At 52.1% G+C, this 22,993-nt stretch overlaps 1 protein-coding gene across 1 annotated transcript in view; it reads right to left on the bottom strand.

The window, feature by feature from the left end:
- Window positions 1–47: 47 nt before the first annotated feature.
- Window positions 48–22,993, bottom strand: part of LOC129380010 (collagen alpha-6(VI) chain-like) — a 49,869-nt gene continuing 26,923 nt past the window's right edge. Inside the window, 35 exon segments of the mRNA XM_055060974.1 lie at window positions 48–1,290; window positions 1,468–1,512; window positions 2,703–2,873; window positions 3,107–3,240; window positions 3,486–3,567; window positions 3,646–4,284; window positions 4,468–4,502; window positions 4,504–4,545; window positions 4,645–4,935; window positions 4,937–5,153; window positions 5,383–5,394; window positions 5,465–5,501; window positions 5,574–5,627; window positions 5,693–5,755; window positions 5,834–5,896; window positions 6,728–6,763; window positions 6,837–6,887; window positions 6,952–7,029; window positions 7,111–7,173; window positions 10,157–10,219; window positions 10,347–10,409; window positions 10,481–10,516; window positions 11,132–11,185; window positions 11,440–11,505; window positions 13,241–13,303; window positions 13,569–13,622; window positions 14,492–14,536; window positions 14,617–14,642; window positions 14,725–14,812; window positions 15,291–15,344; window positions 16,220–16,312; window positions 17,479–17,624; window positions 17,714–17,792; window positions 22,607–22,806; window positions 22,809–22,949. Of these exon segments, the coding sequence (XP_054916949.1) occupies window positions 1,115–1,290; window positions 1,468–1,512; window positions 2,703–2,873; window positions 3,107–3,240; window positions 3,486–3,567; window positions 3,646–4,284; window positions 4,468–4,502; window positions 4,504–4,545; window positions 4,645–4,935; window positions 4,937–5,153; window positions 5,383–5,394; window positions 5,465–5,501; window positions 5,574–5,627; window positions 5,693–5,755; window positions 5,834–5,896; window positions 6,728–6,763; window positions 6,837–6,887; window positions 6,952–7,029; window positions 7,111–7,173; window positions 10,157–10,219; window positions 10,347–10,409; window positions 10,481–10,516; window positions 11,132–11,185; window positions 11,440–11,505; window positions 13,241–13,303; window positions 13,569–13,622; window positions 14,492–14,536; window positions 14,617–14,642; window positions 14,725–14,812; window positions 15,291–15,344; window positions 16,220–16,312; window positions 17,479–17,624; window positions 17,714–17,792; window positions 22,607–22,806; window positions 22,809–22,949 (3,560 nt within the window). The 3' untranslated portion in view covers window positions 48–1,114.

Raw genomic sequence — 22,993 nt, 5'->3', positions numbered from 1 at the left:
CATCCAACCAGCATCCAACCAGTATCCAACACGAGGCTGAGTCAGTGGAGCTTCATATGAACCGGTTCTGGTTCGTTTATTTGGGTTTCTGCAGCCGTTACATCACACGTTCTCATTGGTTCTGGTTCCGGTATGAACAGAGCCTGTCAGGAAGTTTGGACACTCACTGACGGGTTCTAAACTCAAACCCGGTTCCTGAACAGTTCTGCATTTTGCAGTGGTTCAGCTTCTGACCCGTCAGCCAGGTGGATCAGAACCAGAACCAGCTGTTTGAGACCAAGGAGATCTGTTGTTACCAGGCAACAGCAGGGTGGTTCTGGTTCTGAGGAGCTTGGAAGAGAGCGGACCAATACATGAGGAAGAACCGGGCCTGTTCCAGAACCTTTGGGAACATTTTCATATTGAAGATATTTATAGATTATTGGTTTCAGATTTTGACATGAATTTAAGTGTTGTTACATATTTCCACCAGCAGGGGGTGCGTCAGTAAAAGCAGAGCTGCTTGGACAGGCCTGAAGGGGGCGCTGCTGTTTTGCTAAAACACTTTACAGAAACTTTAAACATGACCATCTACGGACCGACCCGCTTTCGTAAAAATAGCACCTGATCCGAGGATGGGAAGAACCGCGTCGGTCCAATGGGAGTTCTACGGAGGCCCTGAAGGGTCACTCAGAGTTTTCTGTTTCCAAGCTGAGGAGCTTTTCCCAACTAAGGTTCCCAAGACAAACTTCACGGTTCCAGGAAAGGTCCATTTGGATCTGGACCTACGGACAGAACCCGGACGGATCCAATCGTCTGCTCACCACCTCTGGATTATCCCCGGATCGGTCTGGACAGGAGTGCTAACGCTGATGTTCTGGTTCTGGTCCGGTTTTCCCTGCAGCTAAAACTGAACGGATGAACAGGAAGAACCAGTTCTGGTTTGGATCGTCATGCTGCTGGAGATAAATCCAGATGTAGTGATCAAAGGTCTTCAAACGTTAGTTGGGAAACCTGGAAGAACGTCCTGAGTGTGACCCTTCAGGGTCCTGCAGTCCATCAGGAAGAAGAAAGCGCCTCCTTCTGGTGACATCAAGTCCTGCGGTTTCCTCTCCAGACACGACCTTCGACCTCCTCATCGGCTGTGCGTCAGACACAGGTTCTCGCACTCCTCTTGCGTCTCGAAGCGGTTAGCGTTGCCGTCGCAGCCGCCGTACCAGAACCGGGCGCACTCGTTCTGAACGGTGTCGAAGAACCACATCATGGCGTAGTCCTGGCAGCCGCCGGGGTCCTGGCGCTGGAGGCAGGCGTCTGCACACAGAGAAGAAGAAAAGCGACTCCAACGCCTGACTGGAGGAATGGAAGATCAACGGTTCTGGGAGGCCACCAGGAACGATCCATCAGAACGTCAGCACATCAGCTAAAGCTGCTGAACCTTTTCCACCTGCAGCTCTGATGGATCCTGGAGGCTGAGGAGCGAGTGATCACCTCTAGAGAAGACCGCGATCTCCGGCTGCAGCCTCTTGTTGGGATCTGAGAGGGAAAAAACGGATCAGAACAGGTCAGATCAAACACCTACAGCAGCCTGAGCTCAGCATCATGCAGACATCAGTGGAAGCAGGAAACCATGTCAACATGTCACGGGTTCTTGTCGGGTTCTTCTGCATCCTAACATTTCACCTGCCATGGTTCTGGGTCGTTTCTCAGCCGGGACGCCGAACTGAGCTCCTACAATAAACTAAACGGTGATCAGATGTTTTTACTCAGTGAACAACTTTTGGCTCATTGAATGTCTTCATTTCTGACATTATTTTATGTAGCATTATGTAGCCCGATTATCTCAGTAGCAGATAATCAGGCCGCTACAATCACTGCTAACAGCTTAGCCCTTTGCAGCTAAGCTAGCAGAGCAACTAGCATACTAGCACCAAGATGCTGATATAGTCATTTTCTCTCAAACGTCTGACTGGTTGATGGAAGAACAAATGTTAAACATTATGGGATCATTTCCACGTTGGAAACCTGGAATTGAAATAAATCAGATTTACTTGTGACCATCTTCATGTAAGAGCTGCCAGGGGAAGCACGCCACCCTGTGGTGTAATTCGGTACAACTATACAATTCAATATGCTGTCAGCCTCTTTGAATTATAGTAATTATAATTAAAACAATACAATGTGATGAATCATAACTCAATTCACCACATGTTGGATTCCTGAAAATATGAATTTAGAGACATAACTCTGAGTCTAAAAAATGTACAAGAAATGTGTAAATAATCAAAATCTCAGGGCCTCTGCACTATCAACAAACAGCAGCCTGGACCCTAACCCTGACCCCTGACCCCAAACCCTCTCCAGCAGTCAGAGGAAGAAGGATGAAAAATATTGATCCAAAGTATTAGAAAGTATTTAGCGTGTTAGCTTAGCTAAGTGAGTCAAGCTGCCAGGGACAAACACAATATTTAGCTTAGAAATTAAAGATTTAGTTTGGAGCTAAATGTTTAGTGAGCAAAGAAGATACATATCTGCAAATGAATATTTTGTTCTTAACAAAATACAAGTAGTTATTGTGCTAGCATCTTAGCTAGGAACCTAAACATTAAATTTGGATAAATAAATATTTAGCAACCAAATATTGCTGTGAATTGTTTCTCTGTAATGAAAGGCTCCCCGGTTAGAGACGGATGAGAGCGGGCCGGTGACGGTCAGGCTGGACTTACTCTGGACGCCACACGTCCGGAAACATTCATGCTCCGAGCTAAAGCGGTTGGCGTTGCCGCCACAGCCGCCGAACCAGAAGGGGGCGCAAGCAGCGACGGTTCTGTCAAAGAACCACCGCTGGACAAAATCGGTACACTGGAACCCGAAATCAACATCCAGCCGACACTGGGCTGCAAGCAGAACACACACATTTACTGACCACACACACACACACACACACACGCACGCACGCAGCTGAACACACGAGAGACCGGCATGCACAAAGTGAATCACAGGGACGACATGAGGACCACATGAGGACAGTCTCCTGTCCAGAGGAGGTCAGTCTGATCTGCAGCAGCGACTGAACCTGAGAGGCTGGTACTGTCCCGGTACCGGAGGTTTGGACTGGACTGTGTCCTACCGTTCAGGTCTGCTCCCAGCTCCACCGTCTGACCGTCTCCTCTGCCCGAAGTCAGGATGACGTCCAGCAGGTCCGTCTGGGTCTGTCCGCCGGTCTGCTCCTGGAAGCCCTGCTGCCCGCCGTCGGCCTCCACCCTGCAGGCAACAAGTGGGGTCAGCACCGGCAACCACAGGGAGCCGGGCCCAGCTTTCTGCAACAGGACGCTCAAACTTTCTGTCCATCTGTCGTGTCTGTGGGGTTTCTGCGAGCCGATTGGTCGACCAGCTCCCTTCAATCAGCTGATCGTCAGTGTGAAATGATTTCTGAACATCAGGCTGAGGAACCAGAACCAACTAAAGACGCTGAGAGGAAACCACTAAATGTTTCTGCAGGTTCTCACTCTGTGAAGCCGGTTTGTCCTCCTTCCGGGTCGGTCAGATCCTCACAGTCGGCAGAAGCGAGAGGAGACCCGATGAGTCCCTCTGCAACACATTGAGGAGAGTCGAGGTTAAGGCCCGGTTACTGCTGCAGCAGCGCCGAGTTTCCAGCCGGGCTCTTACTGTTGAGAGCGGACAGGAAGACCCTGAAGAAGCGCAGGACGTAGCCGCGCTCCTCGGCCTGCAGCCGGCGTACGTGGACCAGGTGCTGCCGGACCGGGAGGCCGGCCAGCTCCTCCACCTGCGTCTGGTCGTAGCGTCCGCCCACCGCCACCACGAACACGGCCACGCCGCCGCAGCGGGCCCTGAGGGCGGCGCGGCGCAGCGCGGCGCCGTCCCGCCGGGCCGTCCGGGCCGCCACCACGGCCAGCAGCGCCCTCTTCCTGCGCGGTCCGCCGGCCCGCGGCGGCAGCGCCTCCTTCAGGGCCGAGTCCAGCGTGCGGTCCAGCGCCGAGGAGCCGCCCTGCTGCCGCGCCGTCAGCAGGTGGGTCTTCATCCCGTCCCGGTTCTGGTAGGTCTGCGGGCCGAACTCCAGCCTGTCGCCCTGCAGCGCCGCCACCCGGGCCTGGGCGCCGGGCCGGCGGGGCTGAGCGCTGACGGCCAGCTGATCCACCGCAGAGGCCAGCAGCTGCTGAGCGCCGGCGTATTGGTCCGCTTGGACCTCCCTGGAGCCGTCCAGAACCAGAGCCAGGTCCAGTTCGGCCTGCAGGGGGGCCGGCGGGTCCAGGATGAAGGAGCAGTTTGAGGAGCGTCTGCAGGGGTCTGCAGGGACGGAGCAGAAACCAGACGGAGAATTCAGATGGAAACTGGAAAACGACCCGGTCCGGTCCGGTCCGGGTCATGATCAGAACTTCACTGCGACCCGATGAATCTCCGGATCAGGAGCTTCACAGGTTTGGAACCAGAGCAGGATGTTGATCCTGTCCTGCCGTTGGGTTCTCTTACCGTAGCAGATCGCGCAGCTGCTGATCCTCCTCAGGGGCGGCCATGTTCTCCTGCCGCGTCAACAGGGTGAAGATGGCGCTGCCGAATCGTCCGCCTGCCGGGAACGGATCAGAACAGAATCTCTTGGTCTGCCGCTGACGTATCGTTACGTCAGAACGGTCCGGTCGGCGCTGCAACGAGTCGCCGAGCCTCACCTCCACGGCGTTCCGAATCCCAGGAGCTCTGGTCAGGGAGACGACGGCCGGGACGATGTTCATGGCGCGGTACTCCATCACCGCCGTCAGAACGTCCTCGTCGTCCTCCGAGCCGCCGGCAGAAAAGAAAACCGCCACCTTCCTCAGCAGCGTTCCGGCCCGCACGCGCTTAAAGACGTTGTGGCCCACGAAGCGCATGGCGGCGCCGAGCCGCGGCTTGTTGGACGTCCTCTCCAGGGCGATGTTCTGCAGCGCCTCCGTCAGCTGGGCTTTCCCGGTAGTCCTGGAAGCGGATCAGGTACTTGGTGTAGCTGCTGAATCCCACCACGGCGACGCGGGCGCCTCGCGGACAGTTGCTCTCCGCCACCTGGACGCCGTCCAGCAGCGCCAGCAGGGCGGAGCGCTGCCTCTCGAAGGCGGCCGGCGTCACGCCGCTGGACATGTCCAGACCAAAGACCAGCTCGGTGGGGAAGGCCGGGCAGCCGGCGTCACCTGGACACCAACGAAGAAGAAAGTAACGGCTCGCTGTGAAGCTTCGGCAAGAAATCATTTCCCTGCTTCAGACTGAAGAACGTTTCTGGTTATTCGGGAGATTTCTTCTGCAGCACCAAGGATCCGACCGCACTGAGCACATCCTCCGAGTCCACAAGTTCTGGATCAAATGTCCAGAACCAGGCGACCGGGTCGCAGCGCCGCCGTCCGGGTCGGTGCCGATACGTACCGAAGGAACACGCTGTGAGGAGAGGAGACACGGGTCAGAGACCGGCTGCAGGTTCTGCAGGTTCTGCAGTTTCTGAACTCACCACAGTTGTCCCGGATGTAGGTGACCAGCTGACACTCCTGGCAGACAGACAGACAGACGTCAGGTGAGCTGCAGATCTGGACAGGTGAGACTTTCTCAGGTAAACTTACAGATAGAGAACGAAACCCTGGCGTTCCTCTGGGATCCCTGCGGGAGAGTCACCACTTCATTCATCCATCCTTCATGTTTTCACTCGTGCATTTGGACCCGGTTCTTCCGGGTCACTCACCCTGTGTCCTGGATGTCCCGGCTCTCCAGGCGTTCCCGGCGCTCCGGTCCGGCCCGCGTTCCCCTGCGGAAGCCAAACACACACACCAGAGTCACACACACCCGGCCGAGGGTTCTGAAGTCCAACCGGGCCAAAACTCACCGCTCGGCCTCGGTTCCCCTTGCGACCCGGCTCTCCCTTGGTCCCCTGCAGCCCGTCCTCGCCCTGCAGGAAGAGACGTTTGTTGACAGGAAGTGGTGGCTGCAGAAATTCTGAGAAAATAAAAGCTTCGACTCGGCGCAAACCGCCATTCATTACCAGATTGGACCGGGCGGTTCTGTTTGGACCCGACTGACAGGATCAGCACAGCAGAAGGATAAACAAGCCAGAACCGACCGGAACCAGATCAGAATGGACCGGAACCTTTCCTGCCATGACCGACTGTCCTGGCAGGAAAGTAAAACTTTTAGGAAAGAATGAAGAAAGTTTTGCAGCAGCTTGAGATGTTCTAAATTACTATCAAAACAAAAAACATTTTTAATGATCAATTCTTGAAACATTTTCTTTGCAAAACTTTTGGATGGAATTTCACTCTGTAGGTGTCAGGATGGTTCTGGTGTCAGGATGGTTCTGGTGTCAGGTTCTGGTGTCAGGTTCTGGTGTCATGGTGGTTTGGTGTCAGGTTCTGGTGTCAGGTTCTGGTGTCAGGTTCTGGTGTCAGGTTCTGGTGTCATGGTGGTTCTGGTGTCAGGATGGTTCTGGTGTCATGGTGGTTCTGGTGTCAGGATGGTTCTGGTGTCATGGTGGTTCTGGTGTCAGGTTCTGGTGTCAGGTTCTGGTGTCAGGTTCTGGTGTCAGGTTCTGGTGTCAGGTTCTGGTGTCAGGTTCTGGTTTCAGGTTCTGGTGTCATGGTGGTTCTGGTCCGTTCAGCCCGGTTCTGCTGCCTGGTTGCTGGTTAGAATCCCAGTGGACGGTTCGTTGGGTCCTCTTGGAGGTTTTACCAGAATTATGGTTCTGCGGGTCAATCGGACCTGGTTTCCATGGAAACGGACTCACCATCAGGCCGGGGTAACCGGGGAAACCAGGATCTCCCTGTACAAACACAAACAGCCAATCAAAACGCAGAAACTCAGAGGACGGCAGAGCGTCCCGAGGCTGGCTTCACCTTGGCACCGGCGGGTCCCGGAGGTCCGATCCCGTCTCTGCCATCCTGACCCTGAAAAAGAGCGCTGACCGGTCAGAACCAGAACCAGAACCAGAACCAGAACCAGAACCAGAACCTGCTGTGTCATACCGAAGCTCCTCTGGGGTCCCTGCGGTCCTGGAACTCCAGGTCCTCCTGGATCTCCTGGTTGGCCCTGAACACAACACCTGGGTTACTTCCGACCCGACCCGGTCCGACCAGCGCCTGGCCGGAACCAGAGAAAGCCAGCGCTCACCTTGGGTCCGACCGCTCCGCGCCGACCCACCGGCCCGGCCTCTCCCATCGGCCCCGCCGCGCCCTGTAGGTAACCACGGCAACAGAGTCAGGCAGGCGGAGCTCTGATTTCGGAGCGTCCCTGAACGCATCATAGAGTCCAAAATGACTGAGCTGTTTTGTTCTGGGATTATTTGGGATTATTTTCATCAACAACAGAATAAATTTGATGAAAGTGAAAATATCAGAAAGCGATGAGAATCAGAATCAATGATGTCAAACTCTGATCAATAAAATCCAATAATCTGAGCAGCCAATCAGTTACTTTTTCTGATCAGATTCCAGAGTTTCACCAGATTAAAATCAAATTCTAGTTTTACATCTGACTTCCATTTTGTTTGTGAACCTAAAGTTGAGAGGAAGTAAAAATCAATAATCCATAAATAAAAACAAAAAACTCTAATAATGTAGCTTAGCTAATAATGTAGCTTAGCTTGTAAAATTAGCCAAACGACACTGAATAAAGTTGTTCAACAAATTACTCAATAATATTAAATGTTAATTTAAGTCGTTGAACATGATGAACAATGTCCACTAGGTGGCAGTAAAGCTCAACCATGGATTAAACCAAGTTAAATCTTCCAGCCGAGTTGCCATCTGGCGTCCCCCTAACCCCCTGACCCTCTGACCCTCTGACCCTCTGACCCCCTGACCCTCTGACCCCCTGACCCTCTGACCCTCTGACCCCCTGACCCTCTGACCCTCTGACCCCCTGACCCTCTGACCCCCTGACCCTCTGACCCCCTGACCCTCTGACCCTCTGACCTCCTGACCCTCTGACCCCTGACCCTCTGACCCCCTGACCCCCTGACCCTCTGACCCCCTGACCCTCTGACCCCCTGACCCTCTGACCCTCTGACCTCCTGACCCTCTGACCCTCTGACCCCCTGACCCTCTGACCCCCTGACCCTCTGACCCTCTGACCCCCTGACCCTCTGACCCCCTGACCCTCTGACCCTCTGACCCTCTGACCCCCTGACCCTCTGACCTCCTGACCTCCTGACCCCCTGACCCTCTGACCTCCTGACCCTCTGACCCCCTGACCCTCTGACCCCCTGACCCTCTGACCCTCTGACCCCCTGACCCTCTGACCCCTGACCCTCTGACCCCCTGACCCCCTGACCCTCTGACCTCCTGACCCTCTGACCCCCTGACCCTCTGACCCTCTGACCCCCTGACCTCCTGACCCCTGACCCTCTGACCCCCTGACCCTGACCCCCTGACCCTCTGACCCCTGACCTCCTGACCCTCTGACCCCCTGACCCTCTGACCTCCTGACCCTCTGACCTCCTGACCCTCTGACCCCTGGTCCTCCAGACAGCGAGAGCCGTGGTTCTGGTTCTGTTCAGGTGGGAGATTCAGGACAGGCTTCGGGTCGGCTGCTGCAGGAACCGCCAGATGCAGAAGCTTCTGCCCCTGTTGGCTGCTGTTCATATGACAGCTTCTTCTACGCCTCCATCAGTGGTAGGCATGGCGACCTGATTGCTAAGATCTGCAGCTGCTTCTTAACACACACGTAAAACAGATGCAGAATAAACCAAAGCTGCAGATCATGTTTACCTCCAGGACTAAAAAATGGGGGTCGGGTATAAACACGCAAACAGACGACCTGCATGTGATCGTTAACACAAACACAGCGGGATCATGGAGGCCAGATGTGAGTCAGTCGGCAAATAGAAACGTAGAAACAGAACGAGACGAGCAGATCCACAGGGTTTCTGCAGGAATCCCTCTCTTCAATTTACTACTTTTTATTACCTCTACAATATTTTTTACTACCAACACAAAATTTAAACAAATTGCGCCTATTTCCTCAATTTTTGGAGATCAGTGATTGGTTGATATCTACGTTCCTTTTACTAGTTTTAGTTACTCAACCTGAACCTGAACCTCAACCTGAACCTCAACCTGAACCTTAACCTGAACCTGAACCTCAACCTGAACCTCAACCTGAACCTCAACCTCAACCTCAACCTGAACCTCAACCTGAACCTCAACCTGAACCTCAACCTGAACCTCAACCTGAACCTCAACCTGAACCTCAACCTCAACCTCAACCTGAACCTTAACCTCAACCTGAACCTGAACCTCAACCTGAACCTCAACCTGAACCTCAACCTGAACCTCAACCTGAACCTCAACCTGAACCTTAACCTGAACCTGAACCTCAACCTGAACTTCAACCTGAACCTCAACCTGAACCTCAACCTGAACCTGAACCTCAACCTGAACTTCAACCTGAACCTCAACCTGAACCTCAACCTGAACCTCAACCTGAACCTCAACCTGAACCTCAACCTGAACCTCAACCTGAACCTCAACCTCAACCTGAACCTGAACCTCAACCTGAACTTCAACCTGAACTTCAACCTGAACCTTAACCTGAACCTTAACCCCACTTCACATTTCTGTTTTGGGGTTAAATAAAAAAACAAACATGTTTTGTTGCTAACTACAACACAGTCAAACTAACCCTACCCACCATAAGCAGTATTTCTGCTGATGCTAGCACACTACACCAATACAATAACTAGCATATACCAATATGGTGTTTAGACCAGGCTAATGCTAACATGCTAAATTCAGCCATGTTTTCATCCATGACAAGATGTGAGGCTCTGAAAATAATTTATTTCTGATGTTTATTTAATAAACACCTCAGGTTGTTTGTTTGTGTAAATGTTGCATTCTTCTTTATGCCTGACTTTTTATTTGGAACAGAAAAGAGAGAATGTGAGGACAGGAAATGGAGCTGCTGTGTAGACAGCCACTTCAAAATAAGAGCATGAATATAAATGTTGAGCTACTTGAAAGATTCTGGTATCGATACTTTTTCCCCTGAGAGTTAAGAAGCAGCAGAATGAATTAGCACGTTAGCTTGTGCTGACCTAGGGGAAGCTAAGTGCGCTGGATGTGTTCAAAGTGAGCTAGCACGCTAAGCTAAAGGTTAGCTGAGCAACGTTAGCCGAGCTCCTTCTAGATGAAGGTGAAAAAATGTTCCAGCTGACCTGAGGTCCGGTCAGGCCCGGCACTCCTGTGGGTCCGGGCGGGCCCTGGACGCCGCGGGGCCCCTGCAGGACACGAAACAGACACAATGCCGTCACTCAACCTGGCACCGTCCAGAACCACCGCGGCCCCAGATCACCATAGTCCAGAACCACGATCCATACAGCAGCAGCAGCTCGGCTCAGGTCTCACCTGGGGCCCGGCAGCACCTGCAGGTCCATTTGGACCTGGGGAACCGGACGGTCCTGTCGAGCCCTGCAGGAACAAAACCGGTTAAAACTGGTTCCATGTGGGAACAGAACCAACAGCACCAGGAAAGTTCTGACCTTCTGACCCGGATTCCCTCGCCTCCCGTCCTGACCCTGACCAGCAGAGAGGAAGAAGGTCACTGTCGTCATCGTCATCACCATCATCATCATCATTATCATCACCATCATCATCATTATCATAATCACCATCATTATCATCATCATTATCATTATCATCACCATAATCATCATTATCGTCATCACCATCATTATCATCATCACCATAATCATCATTATCATCGTCACCATCATTATCATCATCATCACCATAATAATTATCATCACAATCATTATCATCACCATCAAACATTATCATCACCATCAACATTATCATCACCATCATTATCATCACCATCAACATTATCATCACCATTATCAAAATTATCATCATCATCTGAAGCTCTGACGACCAGCATCTGATTAAAGCTGGTTTGATTATTAATAATGAACACTGATCAATACGTCTGATCAATAGATCTGATGTATTGATAGTTTGATGTTTATGATGTGAAACTCTTTGAATATTCTGCATTTACAAGTGAACCTAACCCAGATCTGGTTCTGATCCGATGAATTTGGTTTCTCTGTGGAGCAGAAACTGTTTGGATCAGAACCAGAACCGCCGAGCCGCTCAGCAGAATAAAAGATGGAGGCAAACACGGAACTGACCGGGTTTCCCGTGATTCCGGGCTCTCCTCGTGGTCCGTCCTCTCCTGGAGCGCCCTGTGGGTTCAGAAAGGGTTCAGAGACCGGACACACCAGAACCAGAACCAGAACCAGCTTCCTCTCCAGGTTCCACCTGAAAGCCTCCAGGCTGAACCTGAGCAGTGACCAGAGGACGGAGTCATTATGTTGTCAGTTCCCTCCATCCGTCTGGAACAAACCTGATCCGATTCCAGGTTTGCTCTCGCCTGATTGGCTGATCATCTCTGCTCAGGTGACTCACCTGGAGGAAGCCGCTCCCTAGTGTGTGTTACCGGTAATCCTGGGTATCCGGCCTCTCCTTTGGGTCCTGGAGCCGTGTTGTCACTGCCCGGCTGGCCCTGGAGTGAAAACAGAACCATGAACAGATGTTGCTTTAGGAACCCGAACAAGAAAAAGTGTTTGCTTTAATTCCGCTTCTCGGCATTCCAGGCGTTCCGTATGACGGAGCTGGACTGGTCTTACAGAGAAGGCATTATTAAATCTGGATCGCATATGAACCTGTGTTTGTATGACCTTTGACCTTCCGGATTATGAACATTCAAACTTGTGTGTGTGTTAATATCTGTGAGTGATGTCTGTTTGGCGGCCATTTTTCTGGATACATTATTTCTAATGAAGAAAGAACTAGCTTAAGCATGCTAGCTGTTAGCATATCCACCACAGCCATGAATACCTAGATGCCCCATTCAGTGCCGAGTCCTGCGTCACGTCGCCGCCATCTTGTGTGTGGCTTCACCTTCCACAGGTGAGGATGGAGAGCAGAATTACTTGACTTTGCAGCCAGAAACTGAGAAATATTTCTTCCGCAGCCAAACTGGGTCGAAGTAACCGGTGATTGTTCGTTTAGCTCACGTTTCCATACTGTTCTCATGAGAGCTGATGAGAAACCGCTGCTGCAGGGACGTTGATGAAAAACCAGGCCACTCTAGAGGAAAGTCAGTCGGATCAGAGCCGAGCTGCTGTTCTTCTGCTTCACCATGTCGGAGTTCAGCTGCAGAGATGCTGCAGTCGGAGCCCAACATGACGACAATATGGTTCATCTCAATGGGAAGGAAAAATATATGGATTTTCTGTTAGACTTTTGGATCATTTCTGTCATTCTTGGCTTTAGCCTGAGGACCAGGACGACTCACTGGACTTCTCCCAGTTTGACCAGCAGACTGGACCTGGGGCCAGTGTTCTCAGTAGAATAAACACAGGTTTTATTCTTTCACTTTTTGTGTATTTTTAAGAGAAATATCTCAATCTGAATTATTAATACAGCTTATGTAATAAAATAAAAATAATTTAGTTACATTTCTGTCTATGCTGTCCATATCATAATGTAATAAATAGGATTTTTAAGAAAAAAAAAACATATGTAGCTCATGTTTAACAGTGACTGATTCATCAAAGTTTATTGTCTTTACAGTAAAATATAAAACATTAAAAGGAAATTATTTTTTTCTTCATATCTTGAAACTTTAAAGGCACATTAAATTATGGAATCATGTAAATATGTTCTTTAATGAAACACTTTAAAAGTATGTCTGTTCATCAAAGTTGATGTAAAAATATTTAATAAAAACATTTTGCTCTTTATTCAGAAATCCCCCAAAACAAATCAAAACTTAGAAACTCTGTTTCGTCATTTCTTTGATTACTAAATATCTCAGCGTGTGAGAAAGAAAATGTCAGTGACAGGAACTAACTTCACAGAACGGCACTTTGTGAAGCTCCGCCCATTCACTAGCATCAGCTCACTGGAACATTCAATATGGCCGACCTGCTCCAGGTATTCATGTCTATGAGCTCCACTGCTAACACTCATGCTAACGCTCATGCTAACGCTTATCTGAGGCAGATTTAAGGAAATGGATCCGGGTCCTGGAGCAGAAACCGGATCCAAAGGAACGATCCAGGTGAGTTCATCCTGATGTTTCTGTTTCACATTTGGAGGAATCATCATCCTGGTTCTGCTCTGACATCATCGCCTCCTCTGCCTTCTGATTGGACATTTAGAGCCGAGTTGGGTTTGAGGAAGAGGTCAAAGGTCACCTGTAGCGTGATCGCCACAACCTCTGCTGGACTTACCGGGTCTCCTCTCAGTCCTCGCTGTCCTTCCGGCCCAAGCTCCCCTCTGATTCCAGGGATGCCCTGAGAAGGAAAAGGTCAAAGGTAAGAGTGCCAAGGCTGGGTCAGAACCAGAACTAGAAATGTTTTCCTCCTTTCTGATATCTCAATCTGAATTATTAATACAGCTTATGTAATAAAATAAAAATAATTTAGTTACAAGTGAATAAACTGAAAACATCTGATCCTGGAGGAGCTGAAGAATGAACGAATGAACAAACAGATGAATCAATGAACGAATTAACGGATGGACAGATGAATGAACGAATGAATGAATGAGTTCAGGTACCGGGTTTCCTGGATGTCCCCTCTCTCCTCCAGCTCCGTCTTTTCCCGTTTCTCCCTGGAAACAGAAATCATCCAGTCAGCTTTCGGATCATTTCCAGAGACCGAACAGAACCCGAGGGGATCTGGTATCAGCCGGCGGAACCGACTGGGATCGTTCACGCCTCATAACATTTATTTCATTCATTCATTAATGTCACAATATCTAAATAAATATTTACTTCACAAGATGAATAATAAGCTAACAAGCTAACTATTTAGCTCCAAGCTACATATTTATGTTAAGCTAGCTCACACAGAAATATTATTAGGTTCATACCAAATATTTAGCTAGCAAGCTAGCTATTTAGTGAACATTTAGCTAGCAAGCTAGCTATTTAGTGAACATTTAGCTAGCAAGCTAGCTACTTAGTGAACATTTAGCTAGCAAGCTAGCTATTTAGTGAACATTTAGCTAGCAAGCTAGCTATTTAGTGAACATTTAGCTAGCAAGCTAGCTATTTAGTTAACATTTAGCTAGCAAGCTAGCTATTTAGTGAACATTTAGCTAGCAAGCTAGCTATTTAGTTAACATTTAGCTAGCAAGCTAGCTATTTAGTGAACATTTAGCTAGCAAGCTAGCTATTTAGTTAACATTTAGCTAGCAAGCTAGCTATTTAGTGAACATTTAGCTAGCAAGCTAGCTATTTAGTTAACATTTAGCTAGCAAGCTAGCTATTTAGTGAACATTTAGCTAGCAAGCTAGCTATTTAGTGAACATTTAGCTAGCAAGCTAGCTATTTAGTTAACATTTAGCTAGCTCAGAGCTACTTTTTGACTGCGTAGCTGTAGAAATGCTGGCCTTGGTCGCAGATCTCTACTGCTATTGGACCGGATCTACTCTGAGGATCCACCAGAACCGAGAACCCGACGCGACGATGCTGGTACCTGTTCCCCATTGATCCCGTTCAGCCCGTCCTCTCCGTCTTCCCCCTACAGCCACAGAAAATCACAGTCAGACTTTGGACTGTTGGTCCAAACGTCCCGCCATCCAGCGGCTCAGTGACACTCACCCGGTTCCCACGCAGGCCACGCCGCCCTGCAACACACGCAGCCGTTAGAGCAACACGGGCAGTAAGGAGTCATTCAGACCGGACCGGACCAGAGCCCAGAGACCGGACCAGAGCTGGCTTCTACCTTCTGTCCTCTGAGTCCGGGGCAGCCCTGGACGCCCTGAGGTCCGCTGGGTCCGGGAGCGCCGCGCTCGCCCTGCAGAGACGGAACGGGTCAGATCAGGCAGAACAGAACCCTGAGGCTGCATGAGGCCCGGGGCAGAACCTGACCTACGGGCCCCTCTTGCTGCTAAAACATCAGAACCTCTAACAGATTCTGTTGGATTTAATCTGGGAGATTAAAGTAGATTAACTGGCCAACCTGAAAACTATCAGTTCTAATTACAGTTTATTAATTTGTATTTGTGAACAAACAGATCAAACTGAAAGATTAAACTCACAGCACCAGATTGTTGCTACGGTAGCAAAACAATCTAACTATGAATATTGTTCTTTGAGTTAGAAGTGGAGACACAAGGACAGGAAGTGGAGACACCAGGACAGGAAGTGGAGACACCAGGACAGGAAGTGGAGACACCAGGACAGGAAGTGGAGACACCAGGACAGGAAGTGGAGACACCAGGACAGGAAGTGGAGACAGAACTCTTAAAACAGAAAATGAGAGTAAAACTCACGACGCCGCCCTCATCTCCTGGGAAACCTGGGTAACCGTTCTGTCCCCGGACGCCCTGCAGCACAAACACAGCACTGATTACAGACAGATAATCCACATCACAGGTGTCAGAGACCTCCTGGGCTGCTGGCCGTCCTGCAGATTTTAAATGGTACAAAACACTGGAATGAAACGGTTTCATGCCCTCCTGGTGTGGATCAGTCCTCCAGAGCCTTAATGAGCTCATTATTCTGTCCTCCAGGACTGGAGTTTGACCCCTGACCTACATCATCGCCCTTCAGGACAGAAACACTCGCTCTCATCATGCAGCAGATAAAACCGTTCTAAACCAGAGACCGGAGAATCGGTTCTGCTGGTCCGCCACCTCACTGTCAGACGCTCCGGAAACTGCCTGATTACCCGATGGCTCCTGCCCTCTGCTGGTGGTTTTAGATATTACAGCTATGTCACAACCAGATGGTTGTGATTTTAAAATGTGAAGAGCAGCAGTAGACACCATTAAAAGTTTATTTACTGTGAAATGATTGAAGAAATAACCAAAACCTTTGTTATTTTAATCTTCAGGTTCTTCATCAGATTGGAGCAAAGTTCAACTTTGCAGAGTTTCTCTGATAATTCATGGAGCTTCTTTAGAAATCTCGATTGTGAATGCTAACATTAGCGTTAGCCTATCAGAAACGCAAATACAAAAGTTCCTCTCAGGAATTTTGCATGGAAAAAAAGATTGTTTTCAAATTTTTAAGTGAATTAATCTGAATAAATGTTAATTCAGATTAATGTCCTTCAAAAGACAAAACCAACAATCATAGCTGCTGTTATCTGCAGGGAAGCTGCAGGTTGGAGTCATGAGTCTCGGTCGGTTTCTGTCTCTCTGGAATGCATGAAATCTGTCCCACCTCTCTGCAGGGATCTGCTTAATGCCACAGTCACCTTTGACCCCGAGCGGCCCCGGGATCCTCGAACTCCTTCTGGTCCAGAACATTTGCACATGACGTTGCAGCACTCCCGGTCCGACACCGAGTCCTGCAGAAGGGACAGGAAGCAACAAACGAGCCGTTAAAGTCACAGGACGTGAAAATAAAAGCGCATTTCTTCTCATTTCATTTCATGACTCGAAGGCAGACATCAAAGAACATGAAATGTTGTTGTGACACATAAACCTCTAATGGATGTTTTGATGTTCAGGAAAGTGTGAGGATTCGTTCCAGATGTTTGGTTTTTCCTCTCACACGTTCTGGAACTAAACGAAAACGTCTGGTTTCAGCAGAGCAGTTACTGCATTGCGACCGTCTCCAGGCAGCTGATGGACGCCACTGAACTCTGACCTCTGTGAGGAAACCGTTCCTGAAGCAAACAGACGGTCTGCCCCAAACCGGACCGGACTAAACCGGACCGGACTGCCAGTTAGCAAACCCAGCCCAATCAACACGTATGATATTGGTTACTGTAGCCCAGAGCTTCTCAATGCCAGTCCTCAGCTCCCTGCCTGCATGTTTTAGACGAGCCTCTATTGCAGAACCGCTGATCCAAATGATCACATGACCACCGAGAGCTGCAGCAGGCGGCTGATCAGCTCCAGGTGAAAGGAAACAACTAAAACATGCAGGCAGGAGGCCTGAGAAACTCTGCTTTGATCCAACATGACACCTGACATGAACTCGCTGTGTTATACGGAGCTAGCTATGAGCTCAATCAGACACAAACTTCAGCTCTGTATAATCCAGCAGGTTTATGATTAGTGACTCACTGGATTACAGTAAACTCTGTAAAAATGACTGTATTCAAAAAGGCAGCATCGCCGGGGTGGCGATGCTGGAGTAAATGAGTCTCTGGGGGATTTTCCTAGGAAAGGAAAACAATATTCCAGGTCTGGTCCAGCTGTGAGTAATGCTGATTAATCAGAAACATGTGTGGATGAGAGGCCAGAATAATGCAGATCCCTTCATCCTGTGGATCGGCTGCAGCTGTTGGCTGGAATGACGGGGGAAGTTGATTAGCCTGACATGTTAAACTGCAGCATTTCTCCTTTATCAGCCTGGAGCAGCGGCTCGTTTCCCCAGAACAGATAAAAGCTTGGAGTGAATCACAGAGCAGCCTGTGAACACAACGTCTCCCACATTTCATTGGATCAGAGGAAAGCTAAATGATGCTGTTTGTTCTATGGACGCTAATTTGCTGAAACGGCTTACGATCTGTTTGAGGACGGCGCTCCCGACGCTCGGCATTCCGATGGTCAGAGGAAGTTTGTATCCGAACCCTCGGCCGAACTCCACCATCTGCAGCTGGGCGGCGTTACGCGCGCCCTCCAGGGCCACGACCAGCAGCGCGCTGATCCCTGCCGGCAAAAGTACGCGCAGGTTACCGCTTGTGGTGTGACGTGTGTTACTGTTGCAACGGCAGCGTGGATCCCAGTCAGCAGGTTACCCGACTGCCGCAGCCTCTCAGACTCCTTCTCCAGAGTCATCACGTCTTCATCCAGTCCGTCTGAGAAGATCACCAGCACCTGGTGCAAGACGGAGGTCAGATCAGAATTCCTCATCAGGAACGCCGCCGGTCCGGACGGAACCATGCCGGTCCAGACGGAACCATGCCGGTCCGGACGGAACCATGCCGGTCCAGAAGGAACCATGCCGGTCCAGACGGAACCATGCCGGTCCAGACGGAACCATGCCGGTCCGGACGGAACCATGCCGGGTCCAGACGGAACCATGCCGGTCCGGACGGAACCATGCCGGTCCAGAAGGAACCATGCCGGTCCAGACGGAACCATGCCGGTCCAGAAGGAACCATGCCGGTCCAGACGGAACCATGCCGGTCCGGACGGAACCATGCCGGGTCCAGACGGAACCATGCCGGTCCAGACGGAACCATGCTGGGTCCAGAAGGAACCATGCCGGGTCCAGAAGGAACCATGCCGGTCCAGAAGGAACCATGCCGGTCCAGACGGAACCATGCCGGTCCGGACGGAACCATGCCGGTCCAGAAGGAACCATGCCGGTCCGGACGGAACCATGCCGGTCCAGAAGGAACCATGCCGGGTCCAGACGGAACCATGCCGGGTCCAGACGGAACCATGCCGGGTCCAGAAGGAACCATGCCGGTCCAGAAGGAACCATGCCGGGTCCAGACGGAACCATGCCGGTCCAGAAGGAACCATGCCGGTCCAGAAGGAACCATGCCGGGTCCAGACGGAACCATGCCGGGTCCAGACGGAACCATGCCGGTCCAGACGGAACCATGCCGGGTCCAGAAGGAACCATGCCGGTCCGGACGGAACCATGCCGGTCCAGACGGAACCATGCCGGGTCCGGACGGAACCATGCCGGGTCCAGAAGGAACCATGCCGGTCCGGACGGAACCATGCCGGTCCGGACGGAACCATGCCGGTCCGGACGGAACCATGCCGGGTCCAGACGGAACCATGCCGGTCCAGAAGGAACCATGCCGGTCCAGAAGGAACCATGCCGGGTCCAGACGGAACCATGCCGGGTCCAGAAGGAACCATGCCGGTCCAGACGGAACCATGCCGGGTCCAGAAGGAACCATGCCGGTCCAGAAGGAACCATGCCGGTCCAGAAGGAACCATGCCGGTCCGGACGGAACCATGCCGGTCCAGAAGGAACCATGCCGGTCCAGAAGGAACCATGCCGGTCCGGACGGAACCATGCCGGTCCAGAAGGAACCATGCCGGTCCGGACGGAACCATGCCGGGTCCAGACGGAACCATGCCGGGTCCAGACGGAACCATGCCGGTCCAGAAGGAACCATGCCGGTCCAGAAGGAACCATGCCGGGTCCAGAAGGAACCATGCCGGGTCCAGACGGAACCATGCCGGGTCCAGAAGGAACCATGCCGGTCCAGACGGAACCATGCCGGGTCCAGACGGAACCATGCCGGGTCCAGAAGGAACCATGCCGGGTCCGGACGGAACCATGCCGGTCCAGAAGGAACCATGCCGGTCCGGACGGAACCATGCCGGGTCCAGACGGAACCATGCCGGGTCCAGACGGAACCATGCCGGTCCAGAAGGAACCATGCCGGTCCGGACGGAACCATGCCGGGTCCAGACGGAACCATGCCGGTCCAGAAGGAACCATGCCGGTCCAGAAGGAACCATGCCGGGTCCAGAAGGAACCATGCCGGGTCCAGACGGAACCATGCCGGGTCCAGAAGGAACCATGCCGGTCCAGACGGAACCATGCCGGGTCCAGACGGAACCATGCCGGGTCCAGAAGGAACCATGCCGGGTCCGGACGGAACCATGCCGGTCCAGAAGGAACCATGCCGGTCCGGACGGAACCATGCCGGGTCCAGACGGAACCATGCCGGTCCAGAAGGAACCATGCCGGTCCGGACGGAACCATGCCGGGTCCAGACGGAACCATGCCGGGTCCAGACGGAACCATGCCGGTCCAGAAGGAACCATGCCGGTCCAGACGGAACCATGCCGGGTCCAGAAGGAACCATGCCGGTCCAGACGGAACCATGCCGGGTCCAGACGGAACCATGCCGGGTCCAGAAGGAACCATGCCGGTCCAGACGGAACCATGCTGGGTCCAGAAGGAACCATGCCGGTCCAGACGGAACCATGCCTGGTCCAGAAGGAACCATGCCGGGTCCAGACGGAACCATGCCGGTCCAGAAGGAACCATGCCGGGTCCAGAAGGAACCATGCCGGGTCCAGACGGAACCATGCCGGTCCAGAAGGAACCATGCCTGGTCCAGAAGGAACCATGCCGGTCCGGACGGAACCATGCCGGTCCAGACGGAACCATGCCGGGTCCAGAAGGAACCATGCCGGTCCAGAAGGAACCATGCCGGGTCCAGAAGGAACCATGCCGGTCCAGAAGGAACCATGCCGGTCCGGACGGAACCATGCCGGTCCAGAAGGAACCATGCCGGTCCAGAAGGAACCATGCCGGTCCGGACGGAACCATGCCGGTCCAGAAGGAACCATGCCGGTCCGGACGGAACCATGCCGGGTCCAGACGGAACCATGCCGGGTCCAGACGGAACCATGCCGGTCCAGAAGGAACCATGCCGGTCCGGACGGAACCATGCCGGGTCCAGACGGAACCATGCCGGTCCAGAAGGAACCATGCCGGTCCAGAAGGAACCATGCCGGGTCCAGAAGGAACCATGCCGGGTCCAGACGGAACCATGCCGGGTCCAGAAGGAACCATGCCGGTCCAGACGGAACCATGCCGGGTCCAGACGGAACCATGCCGGGTCCAGAAGGAACCATGCCGGGTCCGGACGGAACCATGCCGGTCCAGAAGGAACCATGCCGGTCCGGACGGAACCATGCCGGGTCCAGACGGAACCATGCCGGGTCCAGACGGAACCATGCCGGTCCAGAAGGAACCATGCCGGTCCGGACGGAACCATGCCGGGTCCAGACGGAACCATGCCGGTCCAGAAGGAACCATGCCGGTCCAGAAGGAACCATGCCGGGTCCAGAAGGAACCATGCCGGGTCCAGACGGAACCATGCCGGGTCCAGAAGGAACCATGCCGGTCCAGACGGAACCATGCCGGGTCCAGACGGAACCATGCCGGGTCCAGAAGGAACCATGCCGGGTCCGGACGGAACCATGCCGGTCCAGAAGGAACCATGCCGGTCCGGACGGAACCATGCCGGGTCCAGACGGAACCATGCCGGTCCAGAAGGAACCATGCCGGTCCGGACGGAACCATGCCGGTCCAGACGGAACCATGCCGGGTCCAGAAGGAACCATGCCGGTCCAGACGGAACCATGCCGGGTCCAGACGGAACCATGCCGGGTCCAGAAGGAACCATGCCGGTCCAGACGGAACCATGCTGGGTCCAGAAGGAACCATGCCGGTCCAGACGGAACCATGCCTGGTCCAGAAGGAACCATGCCGGGTCCAGACGGAACCATGCCGGTCCAGAAGGAACCATGCCGGGTCCAGAAGGAACCATGCCGGGTCCAGACGGAACCATGCCGGTCCAGAAGGAACCATGCCGGGTCCAGACGGAACCATGCCGGTCCAGAAGGAACCATGCCGGGTCCAGAAGGAACCATGCCGGTCCAGAAGGAACCATGCTGGGTCCAGAAGGAACCATGCCGGGTCCAGAAGGAACCATGCCGGGTCCAGAAGGAACCATGCCTGGTCCAGAAGGAACCATGCCGGGTCCAGACGGAACCCATGCCGGTCCAGAAGGAACCATGCCGGGTCCAGAAGGAACCATGCCGGGTCCAGAAGGAACCATGCCGGTCCAGAAGGAACCATGCCGGGTCCAGAAGGAACCATGCCGGTCCAGAAGGAACCATGCCGGGTCCAGACGGAACCATGCCGGTCCAGAAGGAACCATGCGTCCAGACGGAACCATGCCGGGTCCAGAAGGAACCATGCCGGGTCCAGAAGGAACCATGCCGGTCCGGACGGAAACCATGCCGGTCCAGAAGGAACCATGCCGGTCCGGACGGAACCATGCCGGTCCAGAAGGAACCATGCCGGTCCAGACGGAACCATTCTGTTGTAGCTTCAGTTTTAAAGTTGCTACGTTTTACAAACTCTGCTGCTAATTTCTCGTAATTAGCAACAGGATTTGGTCAGAAAGCAGAAGGACATCAGGAGAGTTTAACTGTTTACTGTTGATCTAGAGCTGCATTCTGGGTACAGATAAACATCATTACGCATCATAGATGAGAAGTTTCTATTTGGGATTGTTTGTTTCACTTTAGTGAAACAAACCTTTTTATAGTTTATGGTAAATATAATATTCATCTACAACAAAAACATAAATTCCAGATATTTTTATCTTCAGTTATTTGGCGCTCTATGTAAAATCCATAAATCAAGTTTCCATGTTAAATCTACTCTGAAAGACTTCAACCCTCGAGCAACAATTTAATCTTGAGATGATCATTTAAATGTTTCTGATGCTTTTTTATTTTCTCCAGTATGTTTTGTGTTTAAATAAAGTTACTGAGGAAGAAATAAAGAAAGACTGTGAGCAAAGGAAACAGACCTGTGGCGTAAACACTCATTTCAAAATAAGAGCATGGAAGAAATGGCTAATTACTGTAAGAACTGAAAACTTCAACACAAATGTCAAATTTTTTGACTGAATGTTTCTAGAACAGCCTAGAAAATTTGCGCTTCTTAATTAACTTAGAGGAAGCTAAGTGTTTAAACACGCTAAAGCGCTAAGCTAGCTCTGATTTAGCATGGTTTATGCTGTTAGCGTCTCTGCTGTGAATATTTTGGCGTCTTCACTTCGGCCTCGTTGCAACGCTGCTTCTGAAGCAGAACCGCGTCCGTTTCCTCAAACTCGCCGCCTCTCACTCACCTTCACGCCGGTTCTGGACTCGGCCCTGAACTTCGCCTCGAAGGACCGCAGCAGGGCCGCGTTGAAGAACGTGGGCTCCCTCACACTGGAGGTCATGACCTTTTTCACCACGTCCTCGCTGTAGGCCTCAAACTTGAAGTCGTCCAGGATGCGGCCGTCCCTGGCCACCAGGCGGTAGGCCAGGCTGGGGGTGATGGCGCTGTTGTGCAGCACAGGCGTGGCACTGAGGAAACGTAGCGGGCGATCTCTGGCAGGAAGGCCTGGAGTTTGCTCTGGCTGCTCACCAAAGTCTCGCCGCTTCGCCGAGAGATATCAAAGCCCATGGCGACGTCGATGGAGCAGTCTGCAGGAAGACAAAGCTCCGGTTTGGTTCTGATGGAGAATGAA

The sequence above is a fragment of the Poeciliopsis prolifica genome, unplaced genomic scaffold (assembly GCF_027474105.1).
Source record: "Poeciliopsis prolifica strain line A6 unplaced genomic scaffold, Auburn_PproV2 SCAFFOLD063, whole genome shotgun sequence".
NCBI lineage: Eukaryota > Metazoa > Chordata > Actinopteri > Cyprinodontiformes > Poeciliidae > Poeciliopsis > Poeciliopsis prolifica.
The sequence above is the reverse complement of the archived record's forward strand: the minus strand, read 5'-3'. Positions and strand labels throughout refer to the sequence as shown.